Raw genomic sequence first — 25716 nt, 5'->3', positions numbered from 1 at the left:
ATTTAACAATATATAAGACATTTTTTAAATATTTTAAATAAACCAGACAAATGTAGAACACCTCCAGTTATTTTAGAATAATAATATCATTTCATTATTGAGTACTCCCTTTCTTATTGTAAAATATTGGGTTTACTTAATAATAATATGGAAGAGGATAAAGACAACTCATGATTTTCATCTTCACCAAGTTGATCTGGCTTGCTAGGAAATGTCTTCTTTACAGCTCCTAGTATGTTCTTCTAGAAATGGTGATATTGACAAGTGAGACCACTGTCCCTAGAAGAAACCACAAAATTGTTCCACAAAATTAATAAGATAGAAGGTTGACGATATTCTTTAGGAGACATCTGACTGGTTTTGTTCAAGTAATATCCAATCCATTTTTTATCACCTTTCGTCTTCAAAGTAAAATGCTACAAATGCTAAAAATAGTATTTGTCCTCAAAGAATTTATAATTTATCCCAAGAGTAGAAAGTGTAGGAGTAGAAAATGACCAATATTTGTGTACAACAGAACTAGTATAAGCATTCTATTAAATCATTGCACAAAATCCTATGAGGAAAGGGGGAAGAAGACATTAATTTTTAATCTGATTGCAAAACAGCCACTCAATAAATTCTTGCTAAAGTAAATTAAAATAAAAAATATGGATGCTATTAAATAAGACATACTATATAAATATAACCTTAAGTCTACAATTTTTTAAAAGAAAAGCTCAATATAAAATGTCAGAACATCTTTGTTTATAACCAGGTCAGAAAATTTTTATCTTACTTTGTATTCTTGTTCTTCATGTAATTTATTTTTGGCAGTCCAATTTTGCAATTGGAATATGCAAAACACGGTCAATTCTTAAATCCTTAGAGAAATATTCCATATAATAAGTCAAATTCTCCCACAGTGTAACCATTGCTGAAAAAGCATCAATAAAGAAATACTTTCTGATAAAATAAATAATATAATGTTATACCATTTAGTATAATCATATGAGAAACTGAGGACTGGGGGAAGCTGAATAGCTCAAACTGTTCCTATAAGTAAAAATTAGTGTTTTAAAATCCTTTTTACTTATTAATAGTGGCAGTTTTAAAGCAAATTATCCATCAATAGCTTTAGCATTTTTCCAATTTTACATGTCTCAAATTCATCTTACTTTTTGAAAATTTGTAAATAATTCCTTCTTTTGAGTGACTACAGGGACTAAACAAGACATGAAAGTAGAGTAGTAGTTATACTTGGATTAAAACCTATTTAATATTTGTGCCATTATCATAAAAACTATCATATTATCAGATTGTTAGCTATAATAAAACAAAAACAATGTTCTCTTATTATAGATTATTTTTTAATCATATGGGATTAACTTCAAACCTTTGAGGTGAGCATTAATTCAAACCCCCCTAAAATTTGTCCTCAACTGATATTCCCAAATCTTAACTTTCAATACTCTCATACATGAAGAATTTCCCCTAAAACTCATATTCTCTCTATGCCAGAGGCCTTCTTACCTTTGTATTATAACAACCCTTACTCTTCTCGTGCCTCCCTTCTCCTTTTCTACGTTCATGAAAACTACCTCTCTTTAAAAACAATCTTATGGAAACATCCTCTATGAAACCATATCTAAACTATCCAACTCCAAAATATAAACTGGAGGAAGACATTTTTAGAAAAAATAAACAGTACAAATGTGGCAGTTTGATATTATTATGAATTCCAAAAGAAAATATAGATTATGCTTGTAAACTGGTCAGTTCCTCTGGCATGATAACCCTTTGATTGTATTAGATTCAGCTGAAATGTCTGATTAAATTATGTTGATATTAAGGCTTTGATCCAACCACATCATTAGACTGCAACTTAGCATTGATTCCCAGCCCCCTTGTGGATAAAACAAATGTTCACACAGAAGTAAACATACAGAGAAGCAGACACAGAGAAGAACATAGAGGAAGACAGACAGCTCATTAGACACTGCAGAGGCCCCCGGAAGAGAGAAACTGATAGAGTCTACAGCTGACCTTGTGAAGAGACCTGAGCATGTGAACCTGGAAAGAAGTGAGCCCCAGGGAGAGAAACGAGCCTTATGCCAGTCTACAGCTGAGACTGGAAGAAGCTGGGACCACAGAACCTTAAGGAGAAGAAGGAAGGCTGAATCCTCGAAGACATTGCCTGCCATCTTGCTCCAACACATGGCCAATGACTTTGGGTGAGAAAGTACCTCTTTCGGTACTTCCAGTTGAACTCTTTAGGGCCTTGTGACTATAAGCTTCTACTCCAAATAAATACCCTTTATAAAAGCCAACAGAGTTCTGGTACTTTGCATCAGCACCTCTTTGGCTTTCTAATACAGTAAGATTGAGATCCTAAGAATTCCTACAAATCAATATAAAAACATTAAGTGTGTTTGTTTGGATTCCTCCATAAGCAGATGCTTAGAAAAAAAAAAAATCAAGGACTGTATTTGGGAGATGATCCCAGGAAACATTTTAAAGGATGTGTTATCAACCTATATGCTACTATAGACAAATGAACCTTAATCTCTCTGGGAAACTCTGGGAAACAGTACAAAACACATTCCACAGAGTTACCAGCATAAGAGGTAAGGGAGCTGAGGCATTTATACTCCTGCTAGTTATTAGCTAATGGTTCCTCCTGAAGGATGTTAATTCCTTGGAGTTCTGGCACACCATGTGCATGAACAGAGCAGACTTCAACATCTGGAGAAAGCATTCAGGCAAGGAAGAAGGTGATGGCAGGCAGCGGTTGGTCTGCTGGTCTCGTGTGCACCAAAATGATAAAGGCCAGGGGAATATAAGTGGGGCACTAATATCCAAGGCACCAATAGAAAAATATGTGAAAAATATAAGCAGGTATTTCAGAGGAGAGAAATGGAAAATTGCTAATAAACATAAAATATTGCTCATAGCTAATTAGGAAATTGAAAATTATTATTATTTTACACATACCTAATTGACAAAGGTGAAAAAAGGCTAAAACCAAGGGCTAGAGAAGGTATGGAACAGAGAAATTCTGATGGTTTAATTACAAATATGTGAAACTACTTTGAATTTGGTTACTTCCAGTAAACTTAGACTTGCATACCATATATGTCATTCCTAGAGATAAAATTTAAATAGTCTCTTGTATGTATATACACCAGGATATGTGTTCAAAAATGTTCACATAATCAATGCTTGTAATAGCACAACAAACAAAAAACTAGAAACAACTGTAATGTTGACTGAAAGAATGGTAACTATATTGTGATTTTTTCATATAATGTAATACTATGCTATAATGAACTCTAGCAATGTGAATGAATATTTTGCTATCATTTTTATAGTATTCAAGTAGGTGAGGTAAAACTCTTTGAGAAGCAGAATATAAACATCATTCAGAAATTAGCAAATAGGAGGTTGCAGTCAGGGAGGGGTTCTCAGTTTCAAAGGTACTGGTTCCCTTTCTTAAATTTTATGATGAGTACAAATATATTCTTTCATATGTATAAAAGATTTTATAACAGTAAAGTGGGCAGAAGAGAAGTCATGGAATGAAACTCAGATATACTGTCTCAGGAATAGGAGAAGCAGGCAAAGGTGGTATACTAGAAGTCAAGAAGGGAAAAGTCAGTGATGGCAACTGTTGCTTTGCAGTATGGATTCAAAATGAAATGACGCTACTGGAATTGAGATGTCTTTGGAGACTTTGGTAGTGTAGTTGCAGCAATAGAGTTGCGGTAGATGCCAGAAAGCAGTGACTTGAGGAGGAGTAAAAAGCAGTGAGTATAGACAACTCTTTAAATAATTTGGGCAGTAAATATAAAGAAGGAAATAGTTTGTAACTTGAGGAGAAATAAATTTGAAAGTTATTTTGAAGTATTTCATAAAATATTGTAGTCTGGGTCAGGCCATAGATAAAGACATTTACAAATGTTTCAATAGAAATTTAATCATAGGGAAAATATTCAATATCCTCCTCGGAAAAACTGTCTTGGAAAATCCGTTTGTTAAATATTTTTGGTAAAAAAAATTTAAATATTTCAAATAATTGTTTTATTTAACTTGTAAAATTCACCTGCAGGATTTCCCCAAAGTTTTAATGTCTCTTACAACCTTGGGAATCCTGTTTCATTATTGTATCAACGTTTTCTAATTCTCAATAAACATGAATTGGGCCAGTTGTGATCATTATGAACATACATGTTGTGCCTGCATAAAAGGAATTATTAGTTATGAGGATTAAATACCCCTTGCCTTTTCACACTGGGCGGCTTTCAACATCATTGTAACAAATTTAGATAGATTTAATGATTTGGTGAAGTAGTAAGTAAATATTCTTGCCTGACTATATCTATATCTATCTATCTATCTATCTATCTATCTATCTATCTATATATATATTCTTACCTGACAATATATATATATTTCTATTGAGAAATAGCATTAATTTGAAAATGAGAACATGTTGCATACAACTTGAAATTTCCATTAAAAAAAAATGACTCAACTGATGTGCACAATGTTAGGGCAGCAGTAAGAGATGATGCCACATGGCAGTGATATCAACCTCAGCCATTTGGTGAATGCCATTTATTTTAATAACAGGCAAAATTTTCAAGCTATAACAACATGCTCAGTAAATTCTTTCATTATTGTTAAACCGAAGTATAGTTAAAAAATATATTTCACTTCTATTTTTCCTCCTTAGAGATATATATTTCTGTTCTGTTTCTATAGCAACATAAATGCAGTGACTAAACCTTTAACTCCTTTCTAGACTCCCCGATGGCTTCACACAGCTTCTAAACTTGGCTCAGCTCTACCTGAATGACGCCTTTCTGGAATTTCTTCCAGCTAATTTTGGAAGGTAAGAATAAGAAATTTAAATGGCACAAATTCATTTCACTTTTGATGAGTACATTACCAGCTCCAGCTGGTGACTCTTCAATACTGACAGTTATGATGACAGGTCTCATTATTATTCAATAAATGGATCTCTGCTAATTGATAAAACTTTTTGCCAGAAATAAAGTAAAATTAGCTCTTTATGGTGCACTAATAACCAAATAAATTCTAGATGAATTAAAGAGTTAAATAGAAAAACTAAAACAAAAAAAAATCATCTGAAACAGAAAAGAGATGAATAGTTCTGGCTATAGAGTTGGGAAAGAACTTTATAGGCGTAGACATAAAAGTAAATATTGTAAAGGAGTAGATTTGATTACATAAATATTTTTTTTCCTCTCTCTAAAACATGTGGATCAATATCATTAGAGCTTTGTTTAGCACTTTACAGAATGCAAATACTTTATTTCTGCCTAGGTTATTTAGGATTGGTTACATAAATATTTTAAAATAAAATATCAGAAAACTTTAAAAGTTGAGGTGAAACAATAGACTGGGAAAATATTCACAATATATATGAAATACAAATGATTAATATTCTTAACATTTAAATTAAAATGAAGACAAATTAATATGAATATCAAATTAATATGAAGACAAAATTCTCATTAGGAAAAAATGACATGCATAAGCAATTTAAAATAAAACATACAAATGGCTAATAACAGATGAAAATGTTTATTCTCACAAAAATAAAAATAATACAAATTAAAACCCAAAAAAAGGGGCTTTGTCTCCTACTATATTGGCAAAAAACTTTTATAGGAGCATGAGGGAAGAGTTCACGTAATGCTATGCGGTTACAGAATGACAAGACCTTTGTGCAGAACACTATGCTTTGAAAAGTTTTATACCCATTGCCTTTATAATTCATTTCTAGAAACATATCAAACCATCATCAAAGATAATGCTAGAATTCATGGACAAGGATATTTATCAGAACATTACTTATAATGTGCAAAACTGGAAGCACATGCATCAGTCTAAGAGATTCGTTAGATGTATTATGGTACATCCATAAGACAATACTATGAAGTGGTTTATGATTTGCTTTAGGGAAATATGTTTTCCAATTCTTATGATATATTATCTTTAAGAGAATATTATATCAAAGTATATATACTGTGTTTCCAATATGGATATGAATATGAACAAGTTAAAAATCTGGTTCCCTGGGAAGTAGAAATATGGATGATTTTTATTTTCATCTTTATATTTTTCAATATTTTCCATCTTTTCTACAGTGAATTATAATTTTTACATCAAAATATATCTTAAAAGCTAGGAAAATAGGAAAATTTAGGTTCATTTTTTTGTCAACTGCATTTTTTTCTAAATGATTATCTTTGAAATTATTCAAATAAAATGGGCATTGAGTTACAGCTATTTGTGTCCTAGTATTATAACTCAATTGAATAATGTAACCATTTAAAATTCAGCAGACTTTTTTCTTTTTTCTCTTTTTTTATTAGAGAAGTTGTAGGTTTATAGATCAATCATACATAAAATACAGGATTCCCATATACCACCCCACCACCAACACCTTGCATTGGTGTGGAACGTTTGTTATAATTGATGATAGCACTTTTTTTTGTAATTGTACTACTTTAACAGTAGCTACCTTTGTTACAATTGATGAAGATTATTATATAAAATAATAGTATTAGCTATCAGCTATAGTTTACACTAGATGTATTTTTACCCTTATACCACCCTATTATTAATACCTTGTATTAGTATCATACATTTGTTATAACTCATGAAAGAAGGTTCTTATACTTTTACTATTAACTATAGCCCTTATCTATAATAGGGTCCACTGTGTTATACAGTCCTATGTTTTATATTTTAATGTTTATTCAGGTAACATATGTGACCTAAAGTTTCCCCATTTAACCACATATACCTATATAATTCAGTGATATTAATTACACTCACAATAATCTACAATCATCACTATATATTTCCAAAAGTTTGCAATCAACCTAATCAGAAATTTTGTATAAATTAGGCATCAAATGCCCATTCTCTAACCCCAATCTATCCCCTGTTAATTTATATTCTAGATTATAACTCTGAGTTTGCTTATTGAAATTAGTTTGTATGACTGAGATCATATTGCTATTACATTCAGCATAATGTCCTCAAGAGTCATCCATGTTATCACATGAACCATAACTTCATTTTTTTAATGCTGAATAATATTCCATTGTTTGTACACATTTTGTTTATCCTTTCATCAACTGGTAGGCACTTGGGTTGTTTTCATCTTTTAGCAATTATGAATAATGCCACTATGAACATGAGTGTGCAATTATCTGTTCAAGTACTTTCAATACTTTTGGGTATATACCTAGTAGCAGAACTGCCAGGTTCTATGGTAACACTATATTTATTTATATTTTCCTGAGGAACTGCCAAATTGTCTTCCACAGTGGCTGTGCCATTTTACATTTCCACCAGCAATAAATGAGTGTTCCTATTTCTCCACATTCTACCACACTTGTAATTTTCTGTTTTCTTTTTTTTTTAATATTTATTTATTTATTTATTTATTTCTCTACCCTTCCCTCCCTACCCCCCCAGTTGTCTGTTCTCTGTGTCTATTTGCTGTGTGTTCTTCTTTGTCCGCTTCTGTTGTTGTCAGCAACACGGGAATCTGTATTTCTTTTCGTGGCATCATCTTGTGTCAGCTCTCCATGTGTGCAGCGCCATTCCTGAGCAGGCTGCACTTTCTTTTGTGCTGGGCGGCTCTCCTTATGGGGTGCACTCCTTGTGCTTGGGGCTCCTCTAGGCGGGGGACGCCCCTGCATGGCAGAGCACTCCTTTGCATGTATCAGCACTGTGCACGGGCCAGCTTCACACAGATCAAGGAGGCCTGGGGTTTGAATCGTGGACCTCCCATGTGGTAGACAGATGCCCTAACCACTGGGCCAAGTCCGCTTCCCTTCTGTTTTCTTAATAGTAGTCATTCTAGTGGGTATTAAACAGTATTTCATAGTGCTTTTTGCATTTCCCTAATAGCTAGTGATATTGAGCATCTTTTCATATGCTTTTTAGCAATATGTATAACTCCTTTGGAGAAATGTCTGTACCAGTCTTTTGCCCATTTTTTAAATTGGGTTGTTTCTTTTTATTGTTGAGTTGTAGGATTTCTTTATGTATTCTGGATATTAAACCCTTATTAGATATGTGTTTTTCCAATATTTTCTGCCATTGAGTAGGTTGTCTCATCACTTTTGTGACAAAGCCCCTTGATGCACAGAAGTTTTTCATTTTGATGTCCCATTTATATTTCTTTTTTCTCTTCCATTGCTTTAGCTAGCTTTGGGTGTAGAGTTAAGAAACCATTGCCTAAGACAAGATACTGAAGGTGTTTCTCTACATTTTCTTCTAGGAGTTTTATAGTCCTGGTTTTTTATATTTAGACCTTTGATCCAATTTGAGTAAATTTTGTGTGTGATGTAAGATAGTCGTCCTCTTTCATTCTTTTGCATATGGTTATCCAATTCTCCCAGCACCATTTGTTGTAGACATTATTCTTTCCCAATTGAATGGACTGGATAGTCTTTTCAAAAATCAATTGGCCATAGATATATAGATCTATTTCTGAATTCTCATTTTGATTCCATTGGCTTATGTATCTATCAGTGTGCCAGTACCATGCTGTTTTGACAACTGTAGTTTGGTAAAATATTTTTAAGTCAGGAAGTATGAGTCATCTGACTTCTTCTTTTTCAAGATGATTTTGGCTATTTAGGACCCCTTGCCCTTCCAAAGAAATTTTATAATTGGCTTTTCCATTTCTGCAAAGTAGGCTTTTGGAATTTCTACTAGGATTTAATTGAACCTGTAAATCATTTTGAATAGAATTGACATCTTAATGATATTTAGTCTTCCAATCCATGAACATGGAATGTCTTTCTATTTATTTAAGTCTTTGATTTCTTTTAGCAGTATTTTGTAGTTTTCTGTGTTCAAGTCTTTATAACCTTGGTTAAATTTATTCCTAGATATTTGATTCCTTTCTTTGCTATTGTAAATGGATGTCTTAGTTTGCCATAGAGCTGCCAATACAAAGTACCATAAATGGGTTGGCTTTCCTAATGGGAATTTTATTAGGAAAAAAGCTTACAATTCTGAGGCCTTTAAATGTCCAAATCAAGCACCATCAGAGATGCTTTCTCACCAAAATCAGCTACTGTTGATCCTGGTGTCCTGTCACATAGCGATCAGGCATATGGCAGGGCTCATCTCCTTAGCCTTGAACTGCTCCATGGGTCCAGCCCCTCAGGGGACTCTATCCATGCCTCTTTGCTCTGTTAGTTCCAGACTCAGGACCTCTCTTAGCCTCTTAGGGATTCTTTGTTTTCTGCAGTCCTCTTTCTTACGTGGCAGGATCAACATGGAAGCTTCCTTTCTCTGTGCGTGTATGTGTGTGTCTCTCTCTGTGTCTCTGTTTGTATCAAACCCAACAAGAGGGCACACACTCAACCTGAATCATACCTCTGATGTAGTCCAATCCACAGTGTCTCACACCCACAGAAATGGATTAGTTCAAAAGCATAATCTTTTTCTTTTTGGGATTCATAAAAGAAATTCAGATTGTCACAATGGAATTTTTTTCTTGATTTCCTCTTCAGCTTGCTCATTACTTGTGTATAGAAACACTACTGATTTTCACATGTCTTTCTTGAATCCTATCACTTTGCTGAATTTGTTTACCAATTCTAGTAGTTTTGTTGTAGATTTTTCAGGACTTTCTATATATAGGATCATGCCATCTGCAAATAGTAAGGATACCTTTTATTTCTTTTTTCTTGCCTAGTTGCTCTAGCTAGAACTTCCAGTACAATGTTGAATAATATTTGTGAGAGTGAACATCCTTGTTCCAATCTTAGAGGGAAAGTTTTCAGTCTTTCACCATTCAGTATGATGTACCTGAGGGTTTCGTATATCCTTTATCATGTTGAGAAAGTTTCCTTTTATTCCTATTTTTCCAAATGTTTTATTAAGAAAGGATGCTGAATTTTGTCAAATGCCTTTTCTGTATCAATCAAGATGATCATGTGGTTTTTTCTTTTGTTTTATTTTTGTGGTGCATTACATTAATTGACTTTCATATGTTTAACCTTCCTTGAATAAAATCCACTTGATCATGGTGTATAATTTTTTTAATGTGCTGTTGGATTCAATTTGCAAGTATTTTATTGAGGATTTTTATATCTATATTCATAAGAGAAATCGGTCTATAATTTAATTTTCTTTTCTTGTAGGATCTTTATCTGACTTTGGTATTAGAGTGATATTGACCTCATAGAGTGAGTTATGTAGTGTTCCTTCTTGTTCAATTTTGTGGAAGACTTTGAGCAAGATTGGTATTAAATCTTCTTGGGAAGATTGGTAGAATTCATCTGCGAAGCCATCTGTTCCTGGACTTTTCTTTGTTTGGAGGTATTTGATGATTGACTTAGTCTCTAGAGATTGGTTTCACAAGGTCTTTGAATTCTTCTAAGGTCAGTGTAGGTTGTTTGTGTGTTTCTAGGAAATTTCATCTAATTTTCTAATTTGTTGGTATATATTTGTTCATATTATCCTCTCATGATCTTTTTTTTATTTCTGTAGGATCAATAATAATGTTCCCTTCTCATTTCTGATTTTATTTATTTGTGTCTTCTCTATTTTGTTCTTTGTCAGCCTAGCCAAGGGTTTGTCAATTTTATTGATATTTGTAAAGAGCCAGCTTTTGGTTTTGTTAATTCTCCTTTGGTTTTGTTTTTTATTCTGACTTTCATTTATTTCTATTTTAATCTTTGTTATTTCTCTCCTCCTGCTTACTTTGGGATTAGTTTGCTGTTCTTTATCTAGTTCCTCCAGGTGTGCAGTTAGGTCTTTGATTTTAGCTCTTTCTTCATTTTAATGTAAGTATTTAGGGCTATAAATTTCCCCTCCACTGCAACCTATAAGTTTTGATATGTTGTGTTATCATTTTCATTTTTCTCAAGCTATTTACTGATTTCCCTTGCAATTTCTTCTGATTGTTTAAGAGTGTATCACTTATTAATAATATCCATATATTTGCAGATTTTCCAATTTTCCACCTGTTATTGATTCCCAGGTTCATTCAATTATGCAGAGAAGATGCTTTGTATAATTTCAATCTTTTTAAATTTCTTGAGACTTGATTTTTGACTCAAAAAGTGGTCTCTCCTGAAGAATGATCCATGTCCACTCATGAAGAATATCTAGCCTACTGCTTTGGGTGGCAATGCTCCATCTTTGTCTGTTAGGTCTAGTTCTACTTAATTTATCATATTATTCAATTTCTCTTGCCTTATTGATCATCTGTCTATATGTTCTATCTATTGATTACCAGTAGTTATTGAAGTCTCCAACTATTATTTTAGAGGTGTCTATTTCTCCCTTCATTTTCACCAGAGTTTGCCCCTTATATTTTGGGGCACTGTGGTTAGGTGCATAAATATTTATGATTGTTATTTCTTCTTGATAAATTGTCCCTTTTATTAATATACAATGTCCTTCTTTGTCTCTTATAACAGCTTTTGACTTAAAGTCTATTTTGTCTAATCTATAGCAACCCCAGATCTTTTTTGGTTACTATTTCCTTTTAAATATCTTTTTCCATTCTTTCATGTTCAATCTATTTATGTCTTTGGGTCTAAGGTGAGTCTCTTATAAACAACTATAGTTGGATCATGCTTTTTTTAATCCATTCTGCCAATCTCTGTCTTTTGATTGGGGGGTTTGTCCCCTTAACATTCAGTGTTATTACTATAAAGTCAGTACTTATATAGCCAGTTTGTCTTTTGGTTTTTATGTCATGTCTTTTTTTTCTTTTCAATTATTTTTTATTAAAGCAATTGTAGGCTTACAGAAAAGGAAACATGCAATTAGTACATAGTTCCAATATATCCCCCTAACACATACACTTTCTCCATTATTATTTTTAATACTTTCCCATGTATTACCACATCCTTAACACCTTGTAGTAGAACATTCTTGTATTTATGTTACTAACCATTATTCTCACCTTTCACCAAAATCACTGTTATACATTCCCTGTTGTCGTCCAGTTATTCTCCAACTAGCATTAACCTCCCTAGACTACACTGCAGCCATAATCACATCCATAAATCAACAGTGTTTGTTACAGTCATTAGTGTGCTACCATCAACTCATCCATTACCACATATTTACAATTGACCTTATTAAACATTCTACACACATCCAACATCTGCTCCCCTTTCTCAACCCACATTCCATCTCCCACCAACCTACACTCCGTGTCCAGCTCCATAAGTCTACTCATTGTATTAAGTTCACATCAGTGAGACCATACAATATTCATCCTTTTGTATTTGGCTTATTTTATTCAGCATAATACCTTCAATGTTCCTCCATGTTGTCATATGCTTCTCCAATTCATTTCTTCTTACTTACAGCTGAATAGTATTCTTTCATATGTATACATCACATTTTGTTTATCCATTCATTGGTTTATCAACACTTAGGTTATTTTCATCTTTTAGTGATTGTGAATAATGCTGCTATGAACATTGGTGTGCAAGTATCTGTTTGTCCTTGCTTTCAGTTCTTGTGAATATTCCTAGTAGCAGGATTATCAGAACACACAGCAGTTCTATATTTAGTTTCCTGAGGAACTGCCAAACCATCTTCCACAGAGGCTGAACCATTTTACACTCCCACCAACAGTGAAGGAGTGTTCCTATTTCTCTGGATCCTCTCTACCACGTGCAGTTTCTGTTTCTTTTTAATGATGGTCATTCTGTATGGTGTTAAATGATATTTCCTTGTAGTTTCAATTTGCTTTTCTATAATAGCAAGTGATGTTGAGCATCTTTTCAGGTACCTTTCAGCAATTTGTATTTCCTCTTTGGAAAAATGTCTTTTCAAGGCTTTTGCCCAATTTTTAATTAGGTTGCGTTTCATTTTGTCATTAAATTGTGTGATCTCTTTATATAACATGGAAATCAAACCCTTGTCAGATATTTGGTTTCTGAAATCTTTTTCCCATTGAGTTGGCTGTCTTTTCACCTTGTTAACAAAATCATTTGAAATACAAAAGTGCTTAATCCTGAGGAAGTCCCATTTATCTATTTTTTTGTTGTTGTTGTTCCTTGTGCTTTGGATGTAAGGGCCAAGAAACCATCACCTACTACAAGATCTTGAAGATGTTTCCCTACATTTTTTTCTAGGGGTTTTATGGTTTTAGTTTTTATATTTAGGTCCTTTGATCCATTTTTAACTAATTTTTGTATAAAGTGTGAGATAGGGATCCTCTTTTTTTATGCTAGATGTAGATGTCCAGTTTTCCCAACACCATTTGTAGAATAGACTGTTCTGACCTGACTGAATGGGTTTGCTAGCCTTATCAAAAATTACCTGACCATAGATGTGAGGGTCTATTTCCAAACTCTTTTTTTTTTTTTTTTTTTTTTTTTTAATTTTTTTATTTTTTATTGACTTTGTAATAATATTACATTAAAAATATATATGTGAGGTCCCATTCAACCCCACCCCCCCACCCCCCCTCTCCCCCCCCCCCAACAACACTTGTTCCCATCATCATGACACATCCATTGGATTTGGTAAGTACTTAGTTCGATTCTATTGGTCAATCTATTTTTATTCTAGTACTATGCTGTTTTTTACCACTGTAGCTAGGTAATATGCCTTAAAGTCAGGAAGTGAGAGTCCTCAAACTTTGTTCTTTTTTAAGAAATTTTTGGCTGTTTGGGAGCCCTAACCCTCCCAGATTTGACATGAAGCCAACATCACCCTAATATCAAAGTTAAATAAAGATATTATGAAAAAAGAAAATGGCTGACCAGTTTCTCTAATGAATATTGATGCAAAAATCTTCAACAAAATACTCACTAACCAAATTCAAAATCACATTAAAAAATTCCCACTACTTCCATTTATAAACCAGCTGCTACTCACTATAATGTGTTATCATTAACTATCCATTTCCACACATTTCCAGTCAAGTTAATTAAAACTTCTGCATACTTTAAGCATCAGTACTCCCTCACAGTCCTCCACTTATCTCCTGAAAACCTATATTCTAGGTTTTAACTCCATGGGGTTTATTCTTCATATTTAGTTCATATTAGTGAGCCAAGCAGTATTTGTCCTTTGGTGTCAAGGCATGTAAATATCAATTGAAAGAGAGCTAGAGAATAATCTAGGGACTGAATCACACAGTGAACCCAGAGGTGGATGAGAATTGTGGTTAATAGTACAACTGCAAGAATGTCCTTCTGTGAACTATTAATAGAGTGGATGTTCATCCCTATTGCAGGATGGTGAGGATGTGGAGAAACGTGAAAAATCCAATTAATGTAACCTATGAACTATAGTTAACAGCAATACTGTAATATTCTTGTAACAAAGCCAAAGATGTACTGTGTTAACATTAGAAGGGTATGGAAAACATATGGAAATATATGCTATGGGCCATAGTAATGGTAGTAGTCTGATGATATCTCATAATTGGTAACAAATGTTCCTCAATGGTGTGGTGTGGTGGTGAAGTGTTTTATGGGAATTCTACACATATGCATTGTTGTTTTGTAAGTTCACAACTTCTGTAATTAAAAATATATATTTAGAAAAAATTCCCACTACTAAGAATATATTCAGAAGAACTGAAAGCAGAAACGCAAACAGATATTTGCACACCATGTTCATAGTGGCATTATTCACAAACACTAAAAGATGGAAACAATCTAAATGTCCATATATTGATGAATATAATCAAGATATGATATATTTATATAATGGAATATTACTCATCTGTAAGGAGAAATCATTTGGGAAGCACACGACAACATGGAGGAATATTGAGGATATTATGTGGAGTGAAATAAGCAAGACACAGAAAGACGAATATTGTATGGTCTTCCTGATAAGAACTAAATAACATGAGTAGATTTATGGAGTTAGACTATGAAATGTAGGTTAAAATTAATTGAAAACTTGATAGAAGGCAAAACAGAGGAAAGGGAAAGATACCTAGGTGAATACCTAAAAACACAGTAAATATAAGAGATTGTAGGTAAAATAGTTCAAATAGTGAAATATCCCCAAAACATTAGGAATTTGGAAAATCAAATTAATATTTAATCTAAATAGCTTCAGCCCAGTACATTTTAAAGCTCAGTATAGACATGAATAATAAGAGTATGTCCCAGACTGCAAACCTTAACAAATTGTTAAATGTAAAATACATTCCTAATCACAACTTTACCTAGGCAACAGAAACTATGATCATCTTTCATCCTTATCACATGATTTACCCAATTCCAGTATTATCACAGCACAATTGATGCCATAGATTTATAAATGCATACCAACTTCAGAAATGTTAAAATGTACATCTTAGAGTTGATGAAATATGGTATATTATCGTATTTCTCCACTAAGGTAATGAATAATAATATTAACAGGTAACATTTATTGCTATTTATCATGTGCCAAGCATTATAATTTACATGTGTTACATCATTTAATATTCAAAACCCCATAAATTTGGTACTGTTTTGTACTTATTATAGATGAGGAAATTGAAGTTAGGAGGGATTAATTCATTTAACCTCTGTCACAAAGACAGAATATAAGAGAGTCTGGATTTCATCCAGATCTGTCTGACCACAAAACCCAAGATTTTTACTGCTATGCTATACTATTTGCTTTACAAGATCATTTAAATGTTATTGAGGGAAACTTTTGCATGTTCCAGTGAACATAGCACCCGTTATTTGGTAGATACTCAATAAATGCCTTTTGAATGAATGAAATGAAATAGTAGTGAAAATATTTTGTAAATTATATGAAAATTTAGAACACATGGAATCAATGATATTATTTGAAAGGTATTAATTATTTTTAGGAAAGTGATATTTTGTTTTTACACAATGTTGATACAACCCTCCTCATAATCAATCTGTATATTTATCTAAAATATTTAACCATGGTTCATAGTTGTTTGGATAATAATGATAATTCACTGATATTCGAAACAACTTTTAAATTTATTTCTGTAGACTTGTCAAATTAAGGATCCTGGAGTTAAGAGAAAATCACTTGAAAACTCTACCAAAGTAAGTGACTGTATATTTTATAAATTTCGAATTGTGATTCAAAATGACTACTTTTTTTTATTTTTGCTAGAGACTGAAAAGTAGAGTATATAATAAGAGTTGCATATTAAATAAGAATGAATTCTGCCTTGTAAAACTTATAAAACAAGTAAAGGTGGGTGTCCATTTAAGGTTCTTCTCATAGCTATATATGCACACTATGAAATTATTGCATTGAAACATAGAAACTTGCAACCTTTACACTTCAAAGTGAATGATAATTTCAAATTTTCAAATGGTTCAACCTAAAAGGATGTTTAATACATCAAGCTAATTTATGGATTGTGATATTTTTCAGTTTCTAAAACAAGAATATGCCAGAATTTTTCAGAAAAAAAAAATAACACAAATCAGAGATTCGTGCTTCAAAGAGATCCTAAAATGGTTTGAGAAAAAGATATATTTATACTTTCTTTCCAACTGTCCCTTTTTACTAGTCTGTTCAAAATTTGATTTGTATAGAAGATCAGAATAAATTTATCAAAAATAAAAACTAATCCAATACAGAGGGGAACTCTATATTTTATGCTTGATATTTCTGTAAGCATACAACTTCTCTAATTATTAAAAAAATCAAGAAAAAACACTCCCTCCAAATTTGTGCAATGTTTAATAAAATGCTTTGTTTCACTTCACATTGCATTATTCTTGTGTAGCAATTAATATATGTTATACAGAATCATTAGTTTTTTAGAATCAATATATTTTTTAAGATGGAGAGTTGTTTGTTGTTTTTACTCATATAAATCAATCTAGCTTGTATATATCATAATTTAAAAATTGAAAGCACCATATGGCTATTCTTAGCCTCCTGAAATATGGCAGAAGCTTATTGAGTACAATGGTTGATTTTTCAAATCTATCAGCAGGACTTATAGAGATCTACCCTTTGTTGAACCAAAACTAAATTTTAATTTTTACTTTTTAAATTATTTTCCTAAGCAAACTAGATAGAATTTGTTTTGTTTTTTTACCAATGTATCAATAAAAATACCTTCAGTAGACTCTGTGTATGAAAAGTCTATCAATAAAATATATATCTTTCATTATTTATATAGATTCCATTTAAATATATACACAGAAAGAAAACATTTATTCATTCCTCCATAAGTGGAAGACAAAGAAAAAACATAGGAAGGAGGAAATATCTCCATATCTCAGCACCTGCCCTTTTGAGCAATGCCTTTCTTTAAGACAAAGCATTATGCATGAGCCTATGCCTCACCCAGGTTGGGGACATAAACAGATGTGGGAACAAGGTTAAGACTGTTACTTGTTCAAGTATTAATCTCATGCAAAAGCAGCTAGTGCCACCATTTCCATCAACAAAGCTTTTGTTAGCTGCGTTTAAAGTAGATGGAAACATGCCTGAGTAGAAGCTAAACCATGGTGAAGGGCAATTGTCCCCTTCATCTAAATATGCGTGAGTCAAGGAAAATATATTGAGTGTATGAGGAAATATCCTTTTTCGCTCTGTTCTCTAAGAGTGGCTCTGATGTCAAAATAAAATTGGGCCTGGCATAAATTGGTAATATGGGCTTACTATGAGATAGCTTTGTGAATAATTCAGAATAATGAGGGATAATGCTCATAATTTGTGCATGGGTGTTCTGTAAGCTTTGATAGTGTGACCTTCAGTGGGAATAAAATAAATAGAATAAAATGTATAAACCATGTTTGGCATCAAAATCTTCTAAAGATCTACAGATATGACACTGGGTCTCCTTAATAGACGTTTATGCATATATAACTTGTGTATCTCTACAACTTTTATAATTTAAGGAACAATTTCAAAGTCATTTTTAACATATGGTATGTTCATGTCATAACTTATAGACAAAATTCTGAAAAACTAAGAACTGACATAAAAAGTGAAGAACTCTATTTTATTTTTGTTGTCTGTAGAACGAGAATTGCAGAAATAAGTTCTGTCTTAATAATAAAGTGTGTTTTCACAAGGTAATTCCCTAATACATAGTACCTTTTGATCACCAATCAAGACCTACAACTTAGAGCTCTGTGAGAGCTTTCCAGTATCCTTTATTTTGTTCTTCCAAAGAAAATAGAGGAAGATACGAAGTTTTAGGAAAAGCAATTTTAAATTTATCTGTACTTAGACAAGATACTTCATGGTTTCCTCAGGGATACAAACAGGATGCTGTGGTCTTCAGTGATTTTTTTGTTTTCATTTTCCGTCTTAAAATCTGTATGCCTGACAGCCTGTGCAAAAAGTCAAAACAACATAAGAATTATAGTTGAACATGTATTAAAATAAAATGTGAATTCGTTAAGCAGAGTGAGAGAGACATTTTGATGTAAGCAGATTCTAGGATCAATTCTTTGTTACAAAATAGAAATTAGTATTATAAATTTCTTTTAATTATTCCTCTTGATATATGAATGAATTAGAAAATTAATACTCATTTGCTTAAAAATCATTGAAACAGCCAGGTCTTGATTATTTGTCATAACTGAAGACATTGAGTATCTGAAATACTAGACAACCAAAAAGAAAAACCTTTAGATTCCATGATACAATTTTTGCTTATATTAGAATTATCCTCTTAACTATGTCTTTTTTAGGGGTAGTCATAAAATGTGGAGATAATAGAGAGAGTTCAAATGAATGCTAGGTTAAGGTAAAACTGAGCATTAGTGATCTGAGAGAAAAAGAGCACAAAAGACAAAAGTTGTGGGCTTTTTTAACATCAGAAGTAACATAACACAGTCCTCTCATGTCACTGGGCACAGACCAAACATGGTAGGTGTAGGAGGAGTGTGATTACCTGGAGGCAGGGATCACTGGGGATGTCAGAGAGGATTCCTAGCTACACCAGGTCTGGTCCTCAGTCTGGCAGGTCCAGAAATTCCATTTAGACACTGCACCAGAATGCCTCAGCTTCAGGAGACTGACTCACATGAATCAAATTCACACGAGTCCTTATCTTAGAACAACTCTCCCCCTTTTCCAGAATTCTTTAGCTATATTGATCTTCCTCCTGAACACAAGTTTGTCTTCCTTTTAGAGCAGGGGTTCTTAACAAGGGGTCCATGAGCTTGAATTGAAACTCAAAATAAAACATTATTCTTGTGGTGACATGTTTTTGCAGGGGTGATATATTTATTAAATAGTATACAGTGTAGTGTGGACTTACTAAGGGGTCCGTGGTTTTCACCTGACTGGCAAAGGGGCTGTGGAACAAAAAATGTTAAGAACCTCTGTTTAAGATACTTTGTACTGCTGTTTCTCTGCCTGTGGCTCTTAACCACAGTTCTTTGTGTAGCTACATTTTCCTTTTGATTCAAACTTTACTTCAGACATTACTAAGAGGCCTTCCCTGATAGTGCTATGTAAAATTAGTTTCCCCTTGGCCTTTACACCATTTCATTATACCACTTAATTTTCTTCATAGCACTTACAGCTCTCTGAATTATGTTGACTCTACTTACTTGGAGATTACTTGGAGAATGTAAGTTCCATTATTAAGAGGGTTTTTTCCTTTTTGTCACTACTGTATCTCAAGTGTCTAAAAGAGTGCCTGGTACATAGGAGACACTCCGTAAACAAATAAGAATATGAATTTATTGATTCACTTTGCGAAATGCTATAATGTTACCTGGATATTTTGTGACACTTGATAATTTTTCCTCATGCAAAATTATATGGGAAGACAATTATTATAATCAGTTGAGTCTTTGTTGAGCAATGGAATCAGATTAAGAAAAATCATTGGCATTGTTCCTGGCTGATAACCCAACCTTGAGTTTTAAATCTAGACACACAAATACTCAAATGATCTCAAGTTACACATAACAAGGAATGACAGGGGAGAAAAATTAATTCTGAATCAGAGAAATTATTATTAACAACTGAAGAAAATCCAAAAGTAGCATAAATTATTTCTTTGCTTTGTGATACATTTAGTCAAGAACAAACTATATTACAAAATAAAATAAAAAGATGAAAATTTTTTATAGTGAAATTGAGGATCCATTTCTACAGAAGTAATGCAATAGCATGTAAATAGTAGGCAATAATGGTGGGTTTGATTTTAAAATAAAACTGTTCTATATTTATGAGAATTTGTCTGGTACTTTAAAGTTAAGCAATGGTCTTATCCACTAATAATTTATTAAGGCTATGAGGAACTTTATTTCAACTTGAGATAAACTATGATATTATGTAAAATGTATCTGTGAAAATAGGAAGTAATAGGAGAATAAAATAGACCAGGCCAATATTCATGTCTGCCTGGGATGCACAAGGCATGAAGTATGATTCCTCAGCCTGCTGACATAAAATATTGACTGAAAAAGGAATATTTCAAACATGGTCCAGCAGATTTGCTGGGGAAATATCAGAAAATAGAAATCCCAAAAGGGGGGAAACATGAGCTTGGTGGGTAAGGTACTATAAGTGGTTGGGAAAAGGGATTCAAACTATTGAGATAAAATTAAGTCTAAGGTAGTGACTCTTGGGGTCATGGACACTTTTGAGATTCTGCAAAAAGCTATGGAATATAGAAATGTATTCATTTTAAACTTCTAATTTTATCCATTTCCAATATATTCATGGCCTATTGTGATTTTTCACTATTTTATTTTTACCTAGAAGTGGAATATTTTGCTCTTTATATAACATAAGCCACATTAAAATACCTAGTATGCTATGAAAGGATACCAAAAAAGAGAGGCCCTTTCCCAAACTTAGGAAACCAAATTTTTCAAATGGATAATGGTAATCATAAAATTGTTTCTTGTGTGTTCATTCAAGAAGAGAACATTTTATTGAGCAGAAGTCCCTTTGGGTTATTAGTAGAATTATATTTTATTATCATCTGTAAAGATTTTTGAACTCTCCTTAATAAAAAATCATTAAGGAATAATTTAAAGGAAAATTTCTCAAGTACAAGCATATGTGATATTTTGAAAATACTAAAATAAGTATTTTTGAGAACTAGTTAGTAGTATATCACTTATTTGCATGACTTTATTCTTTAGACATCATTGCTTTTACTAAGGTGATTTCCCCTGTAAGCAAAGATTCCAAACCTCTATAGTACTTCCCTCTGTGAATGCCTAAGGAGCTGAACACACACACACACACACACACACACACACACACACACAGCACCAGTACAGCTTACCTTATGTGGAATCCTCTTTAAAAAAGAAAAATTTTTCTTGAATTATAGATATAAATAAACCAGAGCTACCTTAAAGCATTATTAATGAGAGACTAATTAAGTCAGGAAAGCCAAGAAATGACTGAGGGGCTACTGTGAGTTGAAGGCTATAGAGACGAAAACTAAGATCAATGTGATTTTAAACTGCATCTTTTGGCATAAAAGACTTTATTGGAGTAACAGGCAAAACTTGAATAGCATTTGAGAAATAAATGGCCTTAACCTATCAGTATTAATTTCCTGATTTGAATGGTTATATTATGGTTATGTAAGAGAATGTCATTGTTTGCATGAAATATACATACATTATTTGGAGGTGAAGGGGCATCAAGTTCGAAATTTTCTCTCCAATGGTTACAAAAACCAAAATTATTTGTTTAGTCCTTGCAAATTTTTTTTACCAGTATAAAAACTTATTTTGGAAAGCTAAAGCTATTTTCAAAGATACATCCTTAATAAAAATCATTCTTAACAAAGGGAAACTTATTTTCAGTTCTGAAATACTTAGAGATATTGAGAGTGAGAAGAATTTGCATTTATGTGCTAAAAGGCTTAATATTTATAAAAGTCAGCATTTCTGTGCAAAATGTTGTGTGTGTGTATATATATATATATGAGTGATATATGTATTTTCTGACCTACCTTTAGTGGCAATTAATACTCAATAAACATAATTACCACTCATATTTCTAAAGTATTCATTTCCAAATAACATGTTTTTAATTTCCATATAAATTTGTTTATTCTTTTTAAGTAAGTTTACTGTATGGGTAGACTCATCTGAAATATGTACCTTTTAAATATATTTTTATTACAGAAATTGTGAACTTACAAAACTGTCATGCACATGTGTAGAATTCCCATACAGCGCCCTATCACCAACATACCGCAGCATTGTGGAGCACTTGTTACAGATTATAAGATAATGTCATCAGACTATTACCTAACTGTGGTCCTTAGCGTCATTTGGCATATTTTTTCCATACTCCCTATTATTAACACTGTACATCTTTGGCCTTGATGCAAGAATATTATAGTATTGCTGTTAACTATAGTCCATAGGTAACATTAATTGTATTTTTCCCATGCTTCTCCACATTCCCATCTCTGTATCATGCAATAGTAACAAACATCTGTTCTAGTTCACAGAAGGACATTCTTGCATTTGTACTATTAACCACAATTCTCATTGACCTCTGGGTTCACTGTGTTATCTAGTCCCTAGATTATTCTCTAGCTTTCTTTCAGTTGACATTTATATCCCTAGACTACCCTTTTCAGTCACAATCCCATTTATAAACCAACTACTACTCACTATAATGTGTTACCTACCATCAACTCTATCCATTTCCACACTTTTACAATCAAATTAGTTAAAACTTCTATATATATTAAGCATCAGTAGTCCTTCACAGCCATCCTCTTATCTCCTAGGTTTTAACTCCATGAGTTTATTCTTTGAATTTAGTTCATATTAGTGAGACCATGCAATATTTGTCCTTTCGTGTCTGGTTTATATCATTTAGTGTAGTATCTTCAAGATTCATCTATGTTATTATGTGTCTCGATTTCATTTCTTCCTACTGCAGCATAGTATTCCATCATATGTATAAACCACATTTTGTTTATCCATTCATTGGTTGATGTACAATTGAGTTGTTTCTATCTTTTGGCAATTGTGAATAAACCCGCTTTGAACATTGGTGTGCAGATGTCTGTTTGCGTCATAGTTTTCAGTTCTTCTGGATATGTTCCTAGAAGAGGAATTGCTGAATCATATGGCAGTTCTATATTTATTTAGCTTCCTAAGGAGCCACCGAACTGTCCACGAACTGTCCCACCAGTAGTGAAAGAGTGTTCCTATTTTTCCACATCTCTCCAGCACTTATTGTTTTCTGTTTTTTTTCTTTAACAATGGCCTTTCTACCTAGCGTGAGGTGTTATCTCATTGTCATTTTGATTTGCATTTCTGTAATAGCAAGTGATGTTGAACATTCTTTCATGTGCTTTTTGGGCATTTGTATTTCCCCTTTGGAGAAACATCTGTTTAAGTCTATTACCCATTTTTAAAAATTGGATTGCTTGGTCTTTTATTGTTGTGTTGTATGATCTCTTTATATAGAATGTAAAGCAAACCCTTGTTGGATATGTGGTTTCCATTTTCTCACATTGAATGGACTGCCTTTTCACCTTCTTGATGAAGTCCTTTGAATCACAAAAGTGTTTAAATTTGAGGACATCCCATTCATCCATGTTTCTTTGATTGCTTGTGCTTTCAGTGAAAGTTTTAAGAATGCAACACTTACCACAGGTCTTAAAGATTTTTTCCTACACTTTCTTCTAGGAGTTTTATGGTTCTAGTCTTTATTTTTAAGTCTTTGATCCATTTTGAGTTAATCTTTGTATAACGTGTGAGATAGGGGTCTTATTTCTTTCTTTTGGATATGGATATCCACTTCTCCCAGCACCATTTATTGAATAGCTTTTCTGTCCCAGCTGGGTGGGTTTGACGGGCTTTTCAAAAATCACTTGGTCATGGATGTGAGAGTCTGTTTCTGAATTTGGTCCCATTGGTCTATGTGTCTATCTTCATGTCAGTAAAGTGCTGTTTTTACCACTGTAGCAAGGTATATGATTTAAAGTCTGGAAGTGAGAGTCCTCCAACTTCCCTTTTCCTTTTTAAGATATTTGTGATTATTCAGGGTCCCTTTTCCCTCCAAATTAATTTGATAATTGTGTTTTCTATTTGTTTAAAAAATGCTGGTGGAATTTTTATTGGGATTGCATTTAATCTGTATATGAATTTGGGTAGAATTGACATCTTAACGATATTTAGTCTTCCAATCCATGTATATAGAATATATTTCCAAATATTTAGGTCTTTTTTGAAAAAATATGGAATGTTTCACAAATTTGTGCATCATCTTTGTGCAGGGGCCATGCTAATCTTCCCTATCATTCCAATTTTAGTATATGTGCTGCTAAAGTGAGCACGGTGTAATACACTTTTAATGTTGTTTTTTTTCCCATCTGCCTCCCTTTGTTATCTATATTACTACCAGTTATCACTGTTAATATAATAAAGAACAATTCATAAATTGATGTGTATCCTGAACTGGACAGGTATGACTAGCTCATTTTCTATTCTCATCAGTGTCTTATTAATGAATTTATCTCATTTGTCATTGTGGTACTCTACTTGTTATTTCAACGAAATATGGCAATAGGTTCCTAGTGCTAGTGTGACAAAAATTTCCCTTGTCAGGCATAGTTTACAGAGTAGCTTTATGACGTTTCATTTAACTCTGTCGTTCTGACTGTAATATATCACTGATACATTGTATTTTTATGATCAGATATCTTTATGCTATTATCAATTTATACAGCATGGTCAGTTTGTAGAACCCATGGCCACATTCATATTCTAGATTATCTTTATGAAAAGTGACAGTATTACAAGCTAACTAACCAAGAGTGACCATATTTATGCTTTCTGGTTTTAGAGAAGTATACTTAGAATCAGGTATTTTCTTTACTTCTCACCTGGTGCTATATTTTTAATTCAAAGGTGATAATTATGACACTATATATTTAAAAGCACTCCAAATTATAATACATGGTAAGAATATAATTGCTATATTTCCTTCCAAAATATCAAGCTTGTGTTTTCCAAGATTTACAAAAGTAAAGACTCTGTCTTTTAAATCAATTGCATTTTTTAACCTTCTATAATTTCAATTTATAATTAAGATTGAGAAAAATATGGGCAGTGAACATTGTGTCGAATCTTGTGCAGAACTAGGGAAAGAACACAAAAGCCAAATAACATCATGGTATTCCATACATTTGACACATAGGAAACTGAGGTTTAGAGAAGTTAAATAACTCATAAACGGGCATCAAGTCCTGAATTACAATCCAGGTTTGCCTGATTGCTGAACTTGAACAATACTATAAATGAATTAGCCCTAACAGACGTACACACCCAAAAGCAGCAGAATGCACATTCTTCTCAAGTGCATATGGATCATTCTCTAGGATAGACCACATGTTAGGTCACACAACTGGTTTCAATAAATTTAAATTGACTGAAATTATACACAGATCTTCTCTGAACACAATGGAATAAAGCTAGAAATCAATAACAGAGAGAGAACTGGAAAATACAATGCTTTCTCCTCAGAAATGATAGCATTCTGGGGTTGGCTGACAAAGATCCTCGGCCCTTGGCTCCTCTGACACACGGCAATGCATATGGCACACTCTCCTGACCTCTCCTTTCTCTTCTGTGTTCTGGTGACCTTCAGCTTCTTGTCTCCTTGGCTTTTTCTCTCTGTGTCTGAATTTCATTCCACATACAAAGGACTCAAGTAACAGGATTAAGACCCATCCTGATTGGGGTTGGCCACACCTTAAATGAAGTAACTTCTTCA

At 32.9% G+C, this 25716-nt stretch overlaps 1 protein-coding gene and 1 non-coding gene across 4 annotated transcripts in view; one reads left to right on the top strand and one right to left on the bottom strand.

Moving 5' to 3' along the window:
* The window catches only part of LRRC7 (leucine rich repeat containing 7), a 641808-nt gene that overhangs the window by 365036 nt on the left and 251056 nt on the right, over positions 1-25716 (top strand). For all 3 annotated transcript variants that reach the window (XM_071217384.1, XM_071217382.1, XM_071217383.1), the window contains 2 exons: positions 4784-4873; positions 16002-16058. In XM_071217384.1, coding sequence (XP_071073485.1) covers positions 4784-4873; positions 16002-16058 — 147 coding nt within the window. The remainder of the gene's footprint in view (positions 1-4783; positions 4874-16001; positions 16059-25716) is intronic.
* Positions 24173-24277, bottom strand: LOC111761982 (U6 spliceosomal RNA). The gene has a single exon (XR_002795203.1). It is a non-coding gene; the product is annotated as a U6 spliceosomal RNA (small nuclear RNA).

Source organism: Dasypus novemcinctus, chromosome 9 (assembly GCF_030445035.2).
Source record: "Dasypus novemcinctus isolate mDasNov1 chromosome 9, mDasNov1.1.hap2, whole genome shotgun sequence".
Taxonomy (NCBI): Eukaryota; Metazoa; Chordata; class Mammalia; order Cingulata; family Dasypodidae; genus Dasypus; species Dasypus novemcinctus.
The sequence above is the reverse complement of the archived record's forward strand: the minus strand, read 5'-3'. Positions and strand labels throughout refer to the sequence as shown.